Source organism: Protopterus annectens, chromosome 4.part1 (genome assembly GCF_019279795.1).
Source record: "Protopterus annectens isolate FY-2018-M chromosome 4.part1, PAN1.0, whole genome shotgun sequence".
Classification (NCBI taxonomy): domain Eukaryota; kingdom Metazoa; phylum Chordata; order Ceratodontiformes; family Protopteridae; genus Protopterus; species Protopterus annectens.
The window spans coordinates 936,274,711-936,292,638 of NC_056734.1; the positions used below are offsets into that span (position 1 = coordinate 936,274,711).

The 17,928-nt window shown below is 43.0% G+C and overlaps 1 protein-coding gene across 1 annotated transcript in view; it reads right to left on the reverse strand.

Moving 5' to 3' along the window:
• Nucleotides 1-17,928, reverse strand: part of TMEM44 (transmembrane protein 44) — a gene marked incomplete in the record, with an annotated part of 629,756 nt that overhangs the window by 462,899 nt on the left and 148,929 nt on the right. Inside the window, 1 exon segment of the mRNA XM_044070669.1 lies at nt 9,218-9,317. Within this exon segment, the coding sequence (XP_043926604.1) occupies nt 9,218-9,317 (100 nt within the window).

Here is a 17,928-nt window from a genome sequence, read left to right on the forward strand (position 1 = left end):
TTTTAAAAAATGATTACTGACCTGCTGAGAATTGTGTACCAACTCCTGAAGGGACTTACGGTCTAAAGGTTCAGGAGAAGAAAGCTTTTTAATCAGCTGATCTAACAAAAATTCCTGGTACTGTATCATGTGAAATTGACAGTTTAAGGCCCTGGCAGAAAGAGTAGCAGATGTATAAACCTTTTTACCCCATCTCTCTAATGCTCTTGATTCTCTTTCAGAGGGAAGGGGGTTTTTGGCAGAGGCGGCTGCAACACCCTTAGGGCCCTGAGAAATGGTTTCTGGGTCCGCAGCGTGGGCCTTGTACAAGTGGAAATGAGAATCCGGGACCCTGTAATATCTGTCAGGTTTGGCAGGGGCCGGGGGAAGAGAATCAGGGGCTGAACAGGCATCATTGTATGCATCATCAACAACTGATAGTACAGGTGGTATGGCTAAAGGCCTATGCTGTGGTAAGTGTAAAAAAGTCCTTAGCCTTTTCCTAGAATCAGAAAAATCCTGACCCTGCCATTGGAAATGTTCCCTCATTGAATGAAGAGTTTCCCCAAATGAAAATTCCTCTGGGGGAGAGGCAGAGGGAATGGAGTCTTCTGCATCCGAATCCCCATAAGGTGAGTATGGACCTTCCTGATGGTCAGGTAAATCTGATCCATCCGAGGAGTAGTCAGAGGAAACAGGTTCAGGGGGTTCAGTCCTAGGCCTTTTTTCAGGAGGGGGTTGTGAGGCCCTGTCTGGGTGAGGTTGGGATCCCCTGATTAAGGAAATGAGGTCCTCAGCAAGGCTGAGAATCTGAGAACTTGAGGCAGGTCTGTAAGGGGCTTTTGCAGGCAAGGCCTTGGAAAGTTTAGCTGCTTTGGCCCGGGAGAAGGCCTTAATAGACATAGAAGCAGGGGGTCTAGCTGCCCCACGTGCAGGAGTAGAAATGTCCAACGGGATGGTGTCGGACAAATCTTGAGTGCCTGCTTCTTCGGTTTGAATTTCTGTAGCAGACTCAGTCGAGGCCTCGGTTGTCGGAGGTTTGCTAGCGGCCGAAGGGAGGACCAAGGACTCGGTTTCGGCCGAAACCGAGACACTCACGGTAGGCCTAACCGTGGTTTCAGCCGAAACCGCAGGCCGCAAGTGTCGGTCCTTTTCCTTGCGCTTTTTAGCTAAATGCGTAGTCGGAGTCTCCGACGGCATTTTATATGCAAAGGCTGAACCAAAAAACTCTTCTGCAAACTCCGACCGACGTCTAAGTGTCCGTCGGTTGAAGGAGGCACAGGCTAAACAAGCTGATACGTCGTGGTCTGGGCCTAAGCAAGGAAGGCAATAAGAGTGTAAATCCTTATGAGGTATTTGTTTCCCACAAGTTAAACAATTATTTATTTTGTCTGACATCGGCTGAGGCAAGAAAGAGTCCCCAACGGGGTACTTAGCTTTTTTAGAAGTCTTCGGTAGCTGAAATCTCTGGATCTGACCGACCGGCACTTGCGAACAGCTTCTGCTTCGGGCACCGCGCGGCAAGAAAGTCTGAGGAAAACGGCGTCGGCTGATGCCTTTATACCCTAGGAGCTATGACGTCGGGTGAAGTGCGACATCAGCCGAGGCCAGACCCAGACTTTGGAATCGGGCCGACCGAGGGCTGCCTGGGGCAGGACAACCCATATGTTATGACTGCAGATGCATCCTTGAAGGACATCAAGGGATTCCTCTTGATCCTCCAGGAAGGGGGAAGGAGGGTGGGACACAAGAAGGAAGGCAAGATCAAGGAAAACAAACATGGAACGTTATCGTGACTACATAACTTCTTTATATTATGTTGTCCATATCTCACCTTCGTTCCTGCTGTTTGGGGCAGCGTCCCCAGCACCTGAATCTCGGGTGGCTCACTGGAAAAACTCTTCAGGACCGTGGAACCAAAGGATGCCCTGTTCCGGGAAGCCACATCTTCCTTGTAATGAGTGATAAAGGTATGAGGATTTGCCCATGTAGCTGCTGCACAGATCGAATCCAAAGGCAATCTAGCTTGAAAGGCAGCAGAGGTAGACAAGGCCCTTGTTGAGTGCCCTTTAATCTTCCCTGGAAGTTTTTGTTTACACAACTCATAGACATGTTTTATAGTGTCTGAAAGCCACTTTGATAAAGTCACCTTTGAGATGCACAACCTCTTATTGTCCGCAAAAGATATGAACAATTGGCAAGATTTTCTAAAGTCCTTGGTCCTGTATAAACAGAAACGTAACTGTGTATGAACATCCAATTGATGAAGCTTATATTCTGCCTTGTTGCCATGATTAGGGAAGAACACAGGAAGCTCTATGGATTGATTCAAATTGTAGTTAGAACATACCTTGTTTAAGGAGGGGTTGGGTTCTGAGAGAAACCCGATCTTTATGGAAAATCAAGTACGGGGGAATGAATAGATAAGGCCTGTAATTCTGAAACCCTTCTAGCTGAGGTGATTGCAATGAAGAAAAGGGTCTTCCAAGTCAGAAATTTGACCGGACAAGAAACAGATAGTTCGAAGGGAGGAAGAATCAGAAAGTCTAAGAATTTAGATTCCAGGGGGGAAGAGGTTCTTTTATCGGAGGTCTTAACAGGATAGCACCTCTTAGGAATGCCTTGTATAACCTATGGGACATGATACTGGAACCCATTTCTCCCATATGGAAATTAGAAATAGCAGCTAACTGAACTTGGATAGTAGCTGCAGCTGCTCCTTGGTGAAAAGTTTCAGCAAGAAATTCAAGAATCTTTGAAATGGGGGCAGTAAAGGGATCAACCTGATTTTTGCCTGCCCAAGAAGAGAGCCTCTTCCATTTACTAGCATAAAGTCTCCTAGTAGTGGGCTTATGGGAGGAAATCAACATGTGTTTAACTGCTGGAGAAACATCGGGAAGCCTGGCGAAGACCAGAAGTGGAGAAACCAAGCTATGAGCTTGAGAGTTTGAATGGAAGGATGGAGAGCACCCGATTGATGCCTCAAGATCTGGCACCGAGTCCCAGATCCAAGGCTCCCCTTGCAAGTGAGGCCAAAGGAATGGGAACCATATCTGATGAGGCCAGTAAGGGGCAATGAGGATTAACCTGCAACACAACAACTGTGCTTTCTGAAGAACCTTAGGGAATAGGGGGAAAAGCAGTCCCGGGGACCAGTCGTGAATAAGTGCATCCCTAGGTGACTGTCCCGGTGGTGGGACTAGGGCAAAGTAGTTGCTGCATTTGTTGTTGAGGGGGTGGCAAACAGATCGCAGCATGGCTGGCCCCATTTGTGAAAAATCAAGTCCGCAACTTCCTGCTTCAGGGACCACTCGTGGGGCATCAGGATAGCCCAGCTGAGCTTGTCGGCTATCTCGTTGGATTTCCCTGGGATGTGCATTGCAACCAGAAAGCGTTAGGAAGACATCGGCCATTGCCAAACTCGTAGAGCCTCTCAACACAAGGGTAAGATCTGGTTCCACCCAGTTTGTTGATGCGCCATACTACTGACATATTGTCTGTATGAATTGCTATAGTCCCTGTAGGTAGAGAGTCCTGAAGTGCTTGCAGTGCCAGGAGCACTGCTCTCATCTCCAGGATATTGATGTGCAAGTGGTACTCATGTTCCTGCCAAGTCCCTTGAACAATCTTGTCCTAGATAATGCCCCCCCCCCCCCCATCTGGGAAGCACTTGTGCTCATTGTGGCTACAGGTTGGGAGTAGAAACGGCCTGCCTATTGTCACCACAGGGGAGTGAAGCCACCACTCCAGATCCTTTTTGTAGGATTCTGTGATCAGAATCTGATGTGAGATGGGTACATCCTGGAATGACCATTGTGCAAATAAAAGCCACTGTAGAATTCTCATGTGGAAGTGAGCCATAGGGACCAGAGTGATTGCCGCCACCATAGAACCCAGGCCCTTGAAGACAAATCTTGCTTGAATACTCTTTTGTGTGACCAGCATGACAACTTGGCGATGGATCGTTAATACTCTTTCTTGAGGCAGTTTTGCTATCATGGCCCTTGTCTCTAAATCTGCCCCTTTAAAGGTAATATATTGACACGGCAAGAAGGCAAATTTTTCATAGTTTATGATGATCCCAAGTTGAGGACAAGAGCGGATTGTGTATTTCTTCACCTTGATTAGTTGATGCTCAGTGGTGGCAGTAAGGAGCCAGTCATCTAGCTATGGAAACACCCAGAATCCTTGACACCTCAGGTGAGCAGCAACTACTGTCATGCATTTGGTGAACACCCTGGGTGCTGTGGTGAGACCAAGGGCAGAGCTCTAAACTGACAGTGACTGGCTACCAGCCTGAAGCATAGATATCTCCTTGACCGTCTGTCCATTTTTATGTGGTAGTATGCATCCTGGAGAGCGACAAAGCACATCCAATTGTCCTGTCCCAGAAAGGGAAGAATGGACTGCAGTGTTACCATCTGGAACTTTGTTTTCTTGACTGATTTGTTCAGCCTGCTGAGATCCAAAATGGGTCTCTAGTCCCGTTTTCTTTGGAACTAAAAAGGACTTTGAGTAAGATCCAGATACGATTTGGTCGGCAGGGACTTCCTGGATGACCCTTTTTCTTAATCTTTGAAACTCTAGGTTTGCTTGATCCTGAAGACTGAGTGGAACATCTGGGATAGAATACTGTCTTTTTGACAGGGGGAGTAGGGAGAAGGGGATATTGTAACCACTGGATATTATGGATAGTAACCATGTATCTTCTGTGATTGTCTGTCAGGTTTTTGGGTAAAAGGATGATCTCCCTCGACTGAAGTCGGACAGTCAGGCATCCCTTCAGGAGCGCTGGAAGGGGCTACCAGAGAAGGTATCTCTGTCACCATGATTCTACAGACCCACTGCTGTGAGATCGGTGTCTTTTGTTGTTATTTCCCCCTCTGCCCTGGGGGAAAATTCTCCATGTGTGAGGCGAAGCTCCCTGGGATTTCCGGAACCACATTTTCCCGCTCTTCTGGCCTTTAGAATAGGGCCTAGATGGAGCAGAAAAATGTACTCCCATGGCAGAGAGAGCTTTGCCATCCTATTCATACCTGGTAAGAATCTTTTTTACCTGAGGGCCGAACAGAGAAGAGCTGGCAAAGGAGGCATTGGTAAAGGAGGACTTGAAGGGATCCGCAAAATGACAAAGGTGCATCCAGGAGTGCCTGTGTAAGGCTACCTCTGTGCCTGCCACCCTGCTCACCCCATCGGCTGCATAAGAAATGAGCCACATGGAGGAGTTAACCATTGAAGTCAAGGTCACAAGCAGAGAAGCCGTTTTGTCCAAAGCTCCCACAGCTGAAGGATCCTGTAAGGTATCTCCTAACTCCTTGAGGAGATCCTTTTGAAACCTTGTAAAGTGGGACAAATAGTACAGCGACCTGAGTGTAAAGGTTACTGAAGAAAACATACGCTTCCCATAGCTGTCCATCGTACGAAACTCTATTTGGCGGATGGACAGATGAAGTTTCCACTAATTCCTTCTTGGTGGCTGCTGCCACCACCATAGCATCAATGGGAACACCTTTAGGTAAGAAAAGCCTGTCTTCAGGGGCTGTAATGAATTTATTGGGTCTCCATGGAACTGGTTCCATCGTGTCTGGAGAGCTCCAAGCCTTCCAACTCACTACGTGCAATAGTGGGTCGAAAGGAAGAGATACCAAAAAGGTGGAGGGTCGGGAACCGAATGCATCCAGGTACACTGACTTGTCTTCAGAAGGGGCAAGGGACTTCCAGTCATCCCTCTGTCTAAGAATTTCTAAGATGTTTGAAAAGGAGACATCTTCAGAGGGGGACCGTGGGGACTCTTCTGAATCATCCAAGCCTGGGTCTGATGTCAAGGACTCGGTGGAGTCCACATGCTTCCTCTTGCAAGTCCTCTTCTGAGGGACCTCCTCTGAGGGAAGAGAGGTTTCGGATGAAGTGTCATCACCCAATGGGGCATCCAGGACCATGGGTTCCCTACGCTTGGGGCGGAGGGGAGGTTCAGAGGGGGACACCAGCACCGAAGGCAAAGGAGCTAATGGAGCTGGGGTGGAGCTGTCTCAGTAGACAGCACGCTCATCACCTCAAAGGCATCGCAGTCCTGACCCGAAAGAATTTCCAGCTCTTAAGAAGCAGGAGACTTCCTCCGAACAGAAGGTGATGGCTCTGAAGCCGATGTACGAGACAAGCTGACTCGCACTGAAGCTCCAAGAGGGAGGGTCGGGCAAGGCTCTGATACTGCTCCCCCCTTGGAGCCGACGAGGGAGCATCGGCTCCCAGATCCCTTGACAGAAGGGGGTATCAAGGAGATCGGAGTGGTAGTCAGAACCGAAAGACCAGAGGAGGTTACTTGAACCGACAGTTCCACCACCACGACTTCAATACACTCCGGCTCTGAACTCAGAGGAGTTGGAGGAGGAGGAATCGAGTCAGGTGTTGTTTGGGCTGTCGGCACCATTTCCATCTGGGATGGGCCCGAAAGTATTTTGGCTAATGCTGGTGTCCTAAGAAGCCTCTTTACCACCCTCTCCACATCATCATCTGAGGCACTCCTGGATGACCGAGAGGAATGAGTAAAAGACCAGTGACTGCCCGCTACAGATTGCAATAATGGAGACTGTGGAGCAGACTGCACCGGTTCCAAGGCAGGAGAACGCTTATGGGACCTTACTGGCTCCAACAACACAGATAGAGCTGTAGGTGAAGATGTCTTGTCAGAATCGAAATTTGGGTCTGAGTTAGCTTGTGGTTTGCCCTTGTCCTGAGGCAGGTCCAAACTCAGAGCCAAAGAGGACAAAGGCATGACATTGTCTGATTTTTTAGCTGACTAAGTCCCCTCCATGGCAGCATCAAAGGGGCTCTTCAGTAAACCTCTCAAGATTAACTTGTTTCTTCTCTCCTGCAGGACTTGTGAACTAAAAGCATGGCAGATAGAGCACGAGTTCTGCAGGTGAACAGGTCCTACACAATATACGTAACTCATGTGCCCATCTGTAAGGGACATCTTTTGGCAACATGACTCGCACTTTTTGAAACCCGAAGGTTTTGAATCCTTGGCAGTATCTTTGGACATAGAGAAACAGTAGTATGTCTGCGTCTATAGACTACTAATAAGACAATTATGCAATAACACTATTAATAGCACTATGTAAAGCTAGACAAAGAGAAAAACAACTAGGCAATAGACAAATAAATATCCTTTTTTTTTATATACAGACAGGGAAAAACAGAGAAGGGGGGAGAGCCTCTAAGTTAAACGACAAACTCCCCACCTAAGATGAGCCTCTAACTTAAATGGCAACTCCTTAAAGTTAAAGAAAGGGAAGAAGACCACTCTAATTTAAACAGGTTTGGAAGAGGGGGAAAGGCCACAGAGAAAAAATGGTTAATCTACACAAAAGCAAGTCACTCAGATGGGATAGGAGTTGATAGAAATATGAAGAACAACTACAGTTAACACATTAGATAAGCTAAAATAGAAATTTTTGTTCAAAAATATAATGAGAAAAAACACTTGGCCTGAGCCAGTATCCACAATCTCGACGCTGCAAGCGGCAAATGAGATCTGGGTAACTACCACTAGGCATGCTGGGATAGGGGCTAGCCTCAAGCCAGTAAAAGCTCGCGAGCTATAGTATACGGCTGAGTCAGAGCAGAGGATCGGCTCTGAACCCAAACAGCAAGAACTAAGGTGAGATATGAACAGCATAACATCAGTCTTTATTAAAATGAAATAAAATGTCAAAGGACAAGTTGTTTATTAAAGTTCATAAAACGTCTAGCAAGACTCCAGAAAAAAGGATTTTCAGTTCTAGTAACAGCCTTTATCAAAACATTCTCAACATCTTGCCTAAGGTGCAAATAAAAGTATTTTTTAAAACTGCAAGGTTTAGGTAAATGGGGTCCTTGAAGTACTAAAATTAGTAAGGGGTCAGTTAGAGTCTTGTTAACAGATCCCTTTTACCGTCCAACTTCAGTTTTGTGGATAAGAACATTTCTGACTATTGCTCTTCATGCCACATGGGATAGAAGAGAAGTTATTTTGCAGCAAAGTTTCTGCGGGGCAAGTGTTTTGCTAATAACTTTTCCAATATGCTTAGCAAAGGTCAGGGAATGATTTAATGTCATGTCAATGTATTTTTGTTCAGGTGTTGTGGTATCCATGAAAGCTTTCGCTATAAAGAATGGAAGCTTTGTCATCTTCTTCAGGGTGGCAAACAGCATGATGCTGGATTTATCTTTGTTAATTGTGAGTCTGCTCTTGAAAGTGCACTTTGCAGAGGAATGAGAAGCTGTTCTCAGTTTTGTCTTGTGGGACTGAAGGAGAGTCATCACAGACGATCTGTGTGCATAACTACATTACAGGAGGGTATGTCATGGGTTACGTCATTTAAAAACAGGTGAAAAAGAAGGGGACTGAGCATAGAAAGTCTGTTGTTCTCTAGGATACAGTGGCATCAATCCATGCCAGGACCATACCTTACCTCCATCCTGCTTTCTCCTCCCTTGTTCACTGTCCACCACTCCTCATCTCTACCTGCTCACTACCTCCAGCGTACTTCCTGTATTGTATGTCTGACTGTGTGCGCCTGCCCTTCTCCCTCTATCCCATCCACAGACAGCCCTTACTACCTTCCGTTCCCTTTTAAATCTTACAAAAGGGTCCCTTTTCCTCCAAAACATTCCTTCCCCCACCTTTCACAACTTATGGTTACCTTTGTGCGTTTCCCCCTCCTTGCTGTTCTCTCCTTTCCTGTTTTATTAACCACTCCATTTCTTCACATTTATATGACAAATAGAGTTGGCATTCTTCTGTGATCACCCACAGTGATCTACCTAGTGGCGGTTAAACTGTCCTTGTAGCACATAAGTACCAGGTCCAGCATTGTGGCACTATATTGCACAGATGAGCAAGCACTGACTTGACCATGCTAATCTGCTTTCATTGTGATGTCTGTCTGAAAGTCAAATGTGCTGCTGTAGCACTGTCCAGCCATTCATCAATTCATCACTGCTTCTCCTATTGTTGCTATGCCTCTCTCTAATTATGTCACTCGTTAAGACTACAAGTACTACTGAAATGCCCAACAAATAACTGGTTAACTCTGTGGCTCTTGCACACTGACCTCTTCAAAACTTAGCTCTGGTTGCATGAACAAAATTTGTCTATGAAACATAGTCATTGTTCAGTTCCAGTCCAGAACACCATAGGTTCTATCCCTACCATTCATGATAAAACATATTTAGAACCAAAAGCATCTGTACTTACTGGATTTAGACTTGAAGTTGGACCTTAATGCACCCATTGGATAAAGAATTAGTAGGAACTGCAGAAGATCCATTGCAGCCATTAATGCTCCTGTGAAAACCTGCAAGGAGAAAGAAATGAGCTTTTGCTTCATAACTATAAACTGTAAGAAAAAAATGACCTACACAGTTGCTGGCAGTCATCACCCTACAACATGCATTCTATGGCTGTAAGACAATGCTCCTCAACCTGAAGTCAGTTTTCATACATCGTTACCTTATCTTGATAAGACAGACAGCTGCATGGCTTACAAATGGGACATGTCAATATCACACAGCAATTACATAGGTGAAATTCCTGGTTACAATCAGGGTAAACCCACAGGGGTCTATCCTAGGCCCTTACTTGTACAGATTGCATTTTACAGATCTATCTTTTTCATCTGAGGTGTTCTACAGTCTGTATACAGATGACGTGAAACTGGTTAAATTGATTACGTGTGTTACAGATAGGGCATGTCTGCAAAAGAATATGAATAAATTGATCATTTGGGTACAGAATAATATGCTGATAAATACATCAAAAATGAAGCATATGAGATTTGGGAGACAAACTGAAAGGTGAATATTTAATAGAACACACAGTGGTAGAAACTGCAGATTCATTTAAGGACTTGGGTATATGGGTAGATTCAGCTTTGAGTTTTTCTAATCATGTCAACTAATTGGTTTATGATAGTTACAGAACTATAAGTTGTATAAAGATTTATAAAGTCTAGGAAAATCAGAAATGAAGTTGTTTGTTAGTTACATTAGACTCAAGCTTGAGTATCAAAGAACAATATGTGGAAACCTTATAAGAAAACAAATATGAGTAAACTGGAAAGAGTAAAACGGAAATAAACCAAGAGCATCCATGGATGTGAAAATTTAAGTTATTATGAAAGACTAAAATGCCTGAAGTTGAACAGTCTCTCTTATAGAGATCTTATAGATCTTATTCAGGTACATAGGGCATTTAGAGACAACTACCTCTGGGAATGTCTGGGGTTATCAAAACGTAGTACAGAATCAGACAACATATGCAGAAGATTCTATAGGAATGAAAGATGGGCTAACTGATTCTCAGAGAGCAGCTGATGTATGGAACAGACTAACAAACTTCATTAAAGCAAAGCACTAGTTTAGACATTTTTAAGAACAGCCTGGACACATCTTATGAGCAAAATTCCTTTGGTATATTAGCAGGCTAGAAAGGCATTAATGCTCATGCTTGAAATATTTGTATATACACACACACACACATATATATATATATATATATATATATATATATATATATATATACATATATATACACACAAATATACATATATACAGGGGTGTAGCTAGGATTTTCAAATTTGTACTGACAGCTCTCAAACTGCTACCCCCCTCCCCAGCCAAGCTACAGCCATTCTCGTAATTCACGGTTCGCTCTTTCAGTGTCGATGAAGAGACATTCGCTGTAATGCCTCTTCAGTAATATAATATAAATTCACTCAAACTCGGTTCCTTGAATTGAAAATTAACCTGAAATGTCAGTTCTTTGAAAAATGCAGCATGGTAGCTGGGGTAGAGACTTTATGCTTTTGTTTTCTGTAACTAAGGTACAGGTTTTGAGCTTGAGTAAATTACTAACAACCTGCTACCACTAACTAGGATGTTTCATTAACACACACACCCCTACCTACCTCTTAGTGCAAGAAATATGGACAAAGCCTAAAATAAACAGGGACAGATATTAAATAATGTTCTCGTCAACTTAGAAAGTTGCTAGAATAACAGGATTTGTGCTAGTATGAATTTTTCTAAAGGACATGAAGTCTGAAGCTCAAATGTCTGTCATTATTTACCAACTTCAGCCTTCAATGATTTTCTAGAAAATCACAAAATTTATGAGGAACGACAAAAAATATGGGGCAAAAATCTGGACATTCTGCAAAATGTGGACAGTTGAGAGGTATGCTACCTACCACACACACACACACACACAAAACACCTCTCAACCTCTTACAGCAACAAACTCGTAAATAAAACTGAGGCAAAGGCCCAAAAATAAGGACATTTTTTTAAATATTGCTCTTATAAACTTAGAAAGATAATAGAATAGTAGTAGGTCTTGCATCAGTACGAATTTTCTTGAAGGTATGAAATCTGAAACTGAAATGTCTGCATTATTTTCTAACTTCAGTCTTTAACAATTTGCCACTAATTTGCCAGAAAACTACAATTTTATGAAAAACGGACCAAAAATGTGATGCAAAAATATAAAATTGCCAGACAATACAGCTGGGAACCTGTCAAAGGAGGGACACCATTTTAATATGAGCACAGTTAACTTAGAGCAGCTGACAAAATTAGAGAATCTACATGCATTTCTGAAATAAAAGTAATGTATAACTCTGATCATTACAGTTATTTATAAAAGTAAAGTAAACCCTCTATGTTTTCTTCCAAAATTGCTATTTTGTGGAGGGATCATTAGGGAAAGAGCAACATTTTGAGCCAAAATCAGGGACAGTTGAGGTTTGGCTATGCCTAATTCTATAAAGCAATTTATTTGCATGTACCTCTCAACCTGTTAATGCAATAAATCTGGACAAGGCCAAATATATTGAGGGAACATATAAACAGTACTAAAAATTGCTCTTGTATAAACTGGGACAGTTGATAGAACAGGTCTTATTTTAACATGCATTTTTCTGAAGGTTATAAAGTCTGAAACTAGTGTGTCATTATTTAGTGACTTAATTCCTAAATCATTTGCCAGAAAACCACAAATTGAGGAACAAACCAAAAATAAGAAGCAAAAAATCTATTCATTCTTTGAAAATCTGGACAGTTGGGAGGTATAGTTCAGCTGGGGCTGTCTAAGTTTGCTGCCCTTCCCCCGCACAAAACCATGGTCGAATGGAGCCTCCCCCTGCAGCCATTCCAATGATCCATTACTTTGCTATTTCACTCCATTTACCATAAACACTAATGTGCATATTGATTTACTTCTATGATGATTTGAACTTCATTTGAAAGTTTTATTTTGCATTTTACAGCACAAACGCTAAGACATCTGCTAAACAAACTTGGCATTAAAACTTCTCTGCCCTTGAAACTCACATTCATTGAAACAACATTAAAACCCACATTCAAAGAAAAATACATTTTACCCGTGGCAGATAAAAATTAATTCTGGGCTGCTTTTAAATCATAGGCCCCTTGCATATGAAACATACATGTGCTCTTTGATACACCTTCCTATTGCTTTGAACATTTTTCCAGTAAACAATGAAACAAAACTGCCCAGTTCAGAACATTTCCATCATAAAAGTCTAGTCAAACTTTTACAGTCCACCATTATCAGTAAATAATATGCACAATCTCTGAAGTAGTAAAAAAAGTCATCTAAATAATTCCACGTTAAATAAATCTAACTAATGAAGAGGTTGCTGCTAGCAGTCACCTTTATATTTCATGACTTCACCGAAAAATAAAAAGTGTCTGATGCCCCTGAGGAATAAATTGCCTAAATTACATTAATAATAAGCTAATAATATTGCAATAGGAAATGGATGGCAAACTGATAACAGGCTCATAGTTAGTGTCTTAACTTTCAGTACAGCAGCATTCACCCCTTATGGGAGTAGAACCAACAACCTTCTGCATTAAAAGCAAGTACACAACATTTTGTGCTACTAGCAATGTGAGCCAACTTAGCATAATCAGCACTAAACTTCTCTTCCCCTGCAGCTCTCAGCTCCTTGTAAAATCTACGCAATACTCAACTACATCTCAACTTCGCAGCACAAGAAGTCTGGAAAAAGCCAAATTTATTGGGGTGGGTCAAAAGGGCAAAAAACAGGAACACTTTAAACATTGCTTGTATAATCTTGGAAAGCTGCTAGAATAAAATGCTGTGTTACCATCATACATTTTATTGCCAAGGTCACTGTGCAAAATAGTCAGAACAACATGCCACTATGCCAAATCACCTGCTTTGTGAAAGAGAGGAAGACTGAAACTTAAATGGCTATCATTTAATGAATTCAGTTTTCACCATAGCTGTCAACCTCTTAGCACAAAACACCTGGACAAACCCAGTAATGAGGGAATACAGCCCTCAAACATATTCAGTGAATTCAGTTCTTGCCATAGCTGTCAACATTAGCACAAAAATCCTGGACAAAGCCAATAACAGGGTATTACAGTCCCAAAAATAAGGACAAATTTCAAATAGTCATAAACTTAAACAAATTGCTATAAAAAAGGTTGTGTTAGTATATATTTATTGCTAGAATAAAACATTGTTTTACTATGTCACAAACACAGGGATAAGATGCAGACTCCACACAGAAGGCACCCCAGCCAAGAATCAAACCAGAAAACCTATAGCTGTGAGGCAACAATACTGCCACTGCACCATCAAATATGTAAGGAAGTAAACATTCAGAAACCTGAAGTCTGAAATTTAAATGCCTGTCAATTTTATTAATCAGGACAGTCTGACTTGGAACAAAAAAAAAAAAAAAACAATTCTCAGCAGAGGCCCAGGAAAAAATAATGCAGACATGTCTTTGTAACATGGGAGGACACAAAAGCAAACCCACACAAACACAGGGAGAAGATACAGACCCCCCCCCCACAAAGAGGGCACCCCAGCCAAGAACCAAACCCAAGAACCTACAGCTGTGAGACATCAATGCTACGTTGCTACCACTGCACCATCAAATTTCAAGCATTGCAATATTTAAAAACCACAGATACGATACAGATATTGATCAGATCAAATATGAGGCAAAAATCTGCAATTTTTTTACAAATGGTGGTGGGTAGGGAATTCAGGTCTTTAACACCTGCATACAAGGTACAGGGTTCAAGCCTGAGGTATTCCCTACCACACCACCATGACTAATCACCAGTACATCCCACCTGGGGCATTTACACACACACACACACACACACACACGGTAAAAGAAGTAGTAACAGCTGTGTACATAATGGATACATGGATTTGATCACTCCTGCTGTAGTTGATTAGATTTAATTCATGCCAGGTTGCATAAAAGATCAGGCAGACTGTAACAGAGTAATTGCAGAACTGTATGGGTAATGAAATTTTCCCTTAGCTCCAAGACTGAATGATCTTGAAGATAGTATATTCAGAAATATGGTGGTATAGGGTGCAGTGAGGATTTTACCCCTGCAAATTTTTTGTATTACTGTTGAAGTCAGTGTTTTGTCTTGCCTTTTTTTTCTTTATTTCTGTGATTCTCTGTAATTCCTTTGGGTTAATAGTGATTACTAGGCTAATATGCCCAAGGGGCCATTTTAAACCTAACCATGCTTACCAAATGCATCTGACAGGTTTTGATACCTTAGGATTATTTTAAGGACTATATCTAGGCTTGGGCATGGGTGGTCAATCATTTATAGGCTGCCTCTATCAACTACATACATAGGTGACAGACTAGGGGTAAATTTTCAGTTCTCTGTCCACTGGTCCCACTTATGCTTGAATTGGGTTAAGGAAGAATTCTGTTTCACATTTATGGAACACCTGGTCTAGACAAGGGTAGTCTCTATGACATATTCCTATCTCTCTAACATGTCCTATTTGTGTTACAGATTAGGTTTTGGTCCCTACATTGGTAATCTGATGCTATTTTTTGTGTGTAACAGGTCCAGAGTGGGATCAGATGATGCTTTGTAGGCCAGGCATAGATTACCTCTCAGCAGTCAGTAGGGGACCTTGTACAGAGAAAGGACTTTGAGATGGTGCACCGGACATGTTGTTTACACCCTGTATTCTTTTAGTGACATACTTTTGCAGATGCTCCAGTTGTAGCATATACCTGATGAATTAATGCAAGCACTACAGGTGAGAACAGAACCCACAGCCTTCTGATCATCCAGCACTAGAGTTGATTGTGCTACCTCTTAAGCTATTGACACTTTCACAGAATCACTATGGTTCTCCTGCATTTAAATCACATTGACCCATATATAGGAATCTGAGGAATAAGTAAAAGAGCAGGTAATGTCAGTCATGGCAATGGAGAACCATCTTATCAAACAAGACCAGCAGTGCTAGGAGTTCATAACCTCCATTTATCATGACACACTCTCACATACAGTAAGATAACTAGAGCTTTTTGAACATTATTCACATAAACAAACTCTACAACAAGAGGAGAAAGCTACTACATGACAGAGCAAAATCCCTAAATGGGAAGGCATCTCTGATCAATACTAGCAAAAAACTACGATCACTCATAAAATCATCCAAGGCCAACTTTGAGAGAAAAATCGCTAATGACACAAAAGCCAATCATAAAGCCTTCTTTAGCTATGTTAGAAACCTGGGTGGAAACTCCCAGATATGCTCAGAATTAGTCCAAAATGATAAAAAAATCACTGAACCCACAGACATTGCCAACATACTGGCAGACAGGTTCAGTGCAAATTTCTCCCTCCCTCCCCCCCAAAAGGAGAAATATCTATCCCACCAGAGTCTAGCCTCCCAAACATCTCAGATGCCCAGGTGAGAGCTGCTCTCTAAAGCAAACACAGCATCAATGGGACCGGACGGTGTCCCCGGCTGTGTGCTACACGAACTCAATGAGGAACTAAACCCACACATAAGGCTGCTTTTTAATCTTAGCCTTACTACAGGATACGTACCCAAAGAATGGCGTACGGCAACTGTGGTCCCACTCCACAAAGGCGGTGCTTCTACGGACCCTGGAAATTACTGCCCCATAAGCTTGACGAGCCTTGTCTGCAAAGCTATGGAGAGGATCATAATGGAACTCATAAATAAAGGCATTGGGGACCTACAGACACTGGATCCTACCCAATTTGGCTTTGTCAAGGGCAGATCTTGCCTCTTGAACTTGGTTGACTTTTTCGAAACAGTCACTAAGGCCATTGATGAGGGTAAGGCAGTTCACACAGCCTACCTTGACTTAGCAAAAGCATTCGACACAATACCCCACTCGGGCATCATAGAAAAGCTCACCAGCTTAGATGTAAACCCATATGTCACAAGATGGGTTGCAAACTGGCTCAAGGACAGAACACACAGGGTTAGAGTTGCTGGTGCCATGTCAGACTCTAAGCCGGTCACGAGCGGTGTCCCACAGGGCTCAGTCCTGGGCCCCTCTTGTTCGGCATTTATTTTTCTGAAGTGCAGGCAAACATAGGGGATTGTGGCTGACAAAATTTGCAGATGACTGCAAACTGGGCACCATAATTGACACTCCATCAGACACAGACATCCTCCAGAAAGGTCTCATAGAAATGGATAACTGGTGCCAGAGCCATGGCCTTAAGCTAAATGCCAAAAATGTTTAGTCATACCCTTTGGGAAAAACAAGGTAACCCCTAATTACCACATAGGTGGTAATCCATTAAACACGGAAGAAGTTATCAGGGACCTGGGGACCCAAGTTGACAGTAACCTCTCTTTTGACACTCACATTGCCAAAGTGGTTAGGAAGACCTTCTACATTGCCCACCTGATCATGAAGGGATTCACATCCAGATCAGGAGAGGTCATTGTACCCCTGTACTCTTCACTTATCAGACCAATGATTGAGTACAATGCCCCATTCGGAATGTACCTTACCCGACACCTGCAGCAGTTGGAAAGACCCCAAAAGTTCCTCACCAAAAGGATAAAGGCTCACACATATGTCCTAAGATGCCCGACTGAAGAAACTCCAGCTCTATTCAGTCGCATACCGACTGCTCAGAGGTGATCTGTGCCTGACATACAAGGCCATGTCCAACCCGGAATTAATGGACATGCTCCACCTCAAAAAATCCAAATCCACCAGAGCCACGAGAGCAAGAGACTTAAACCTCAACACGGATATAAATAGGACGTGCTGGAGGGACAGATTCATCACCCAGAGACTCCCTACACTATGGAACAGAATCCCAGTCCATGTGAGGCAGAGCCCCTCACTGACTCTGTTCAAGAGAAATCTTGACGAGTGGATGGGAGATCGTAGGTTTACCCCGGGAATCATCTCTGTATCACTGCTGGACAGAGGCACAGCAAACTAATGGGTATAGTATTCTCATCCTAAGGGGTGGTGAAAGCCACACACACTCTGGCTAGGCTTATAAATGCCCTAGGGCAGATAGCCTAGTATGAACCTATGAACCTATGAAATATGTCATCATTATTCATATTCTGATAGTTGGACTTAAGAAGAAAGTCTGGGGAATGTCTTGTCACCAGTATACAACCTGCTCCTGCATATTCACAACTATACTACAGCTGAAGTGGTCAGTGACTCCTGACAGCAAGTGTGCTGTGGTAGTGAGGAGCAAGCTAGACATGAAGGGTCACATTTTCTCTCGTTATTCTTTAAATACAAACAAGGCAAATTCCTCTCTGGGCTTCCTGTTTGTACGCACTCAAGTTCATGCCTTCAAACACAGCACTGTTCATAAACATGTTATATTCCATTTCCTACTCCTTAAAAAAACCTTGGATAGATAAAACTGTCATTATCACACAGCGATCATACCTTCTTTTCTGTACCACACACACACACACACACACACACACACACCTCTCTGGTCTTCCATAGTCTCCACAACACTCGCTATTACTCACCAACCCTCTCTCGTCTTCCATAACGCTTGAATCCTCCATAGTCTCCAAAACAATCCTCTCCCGCTCGT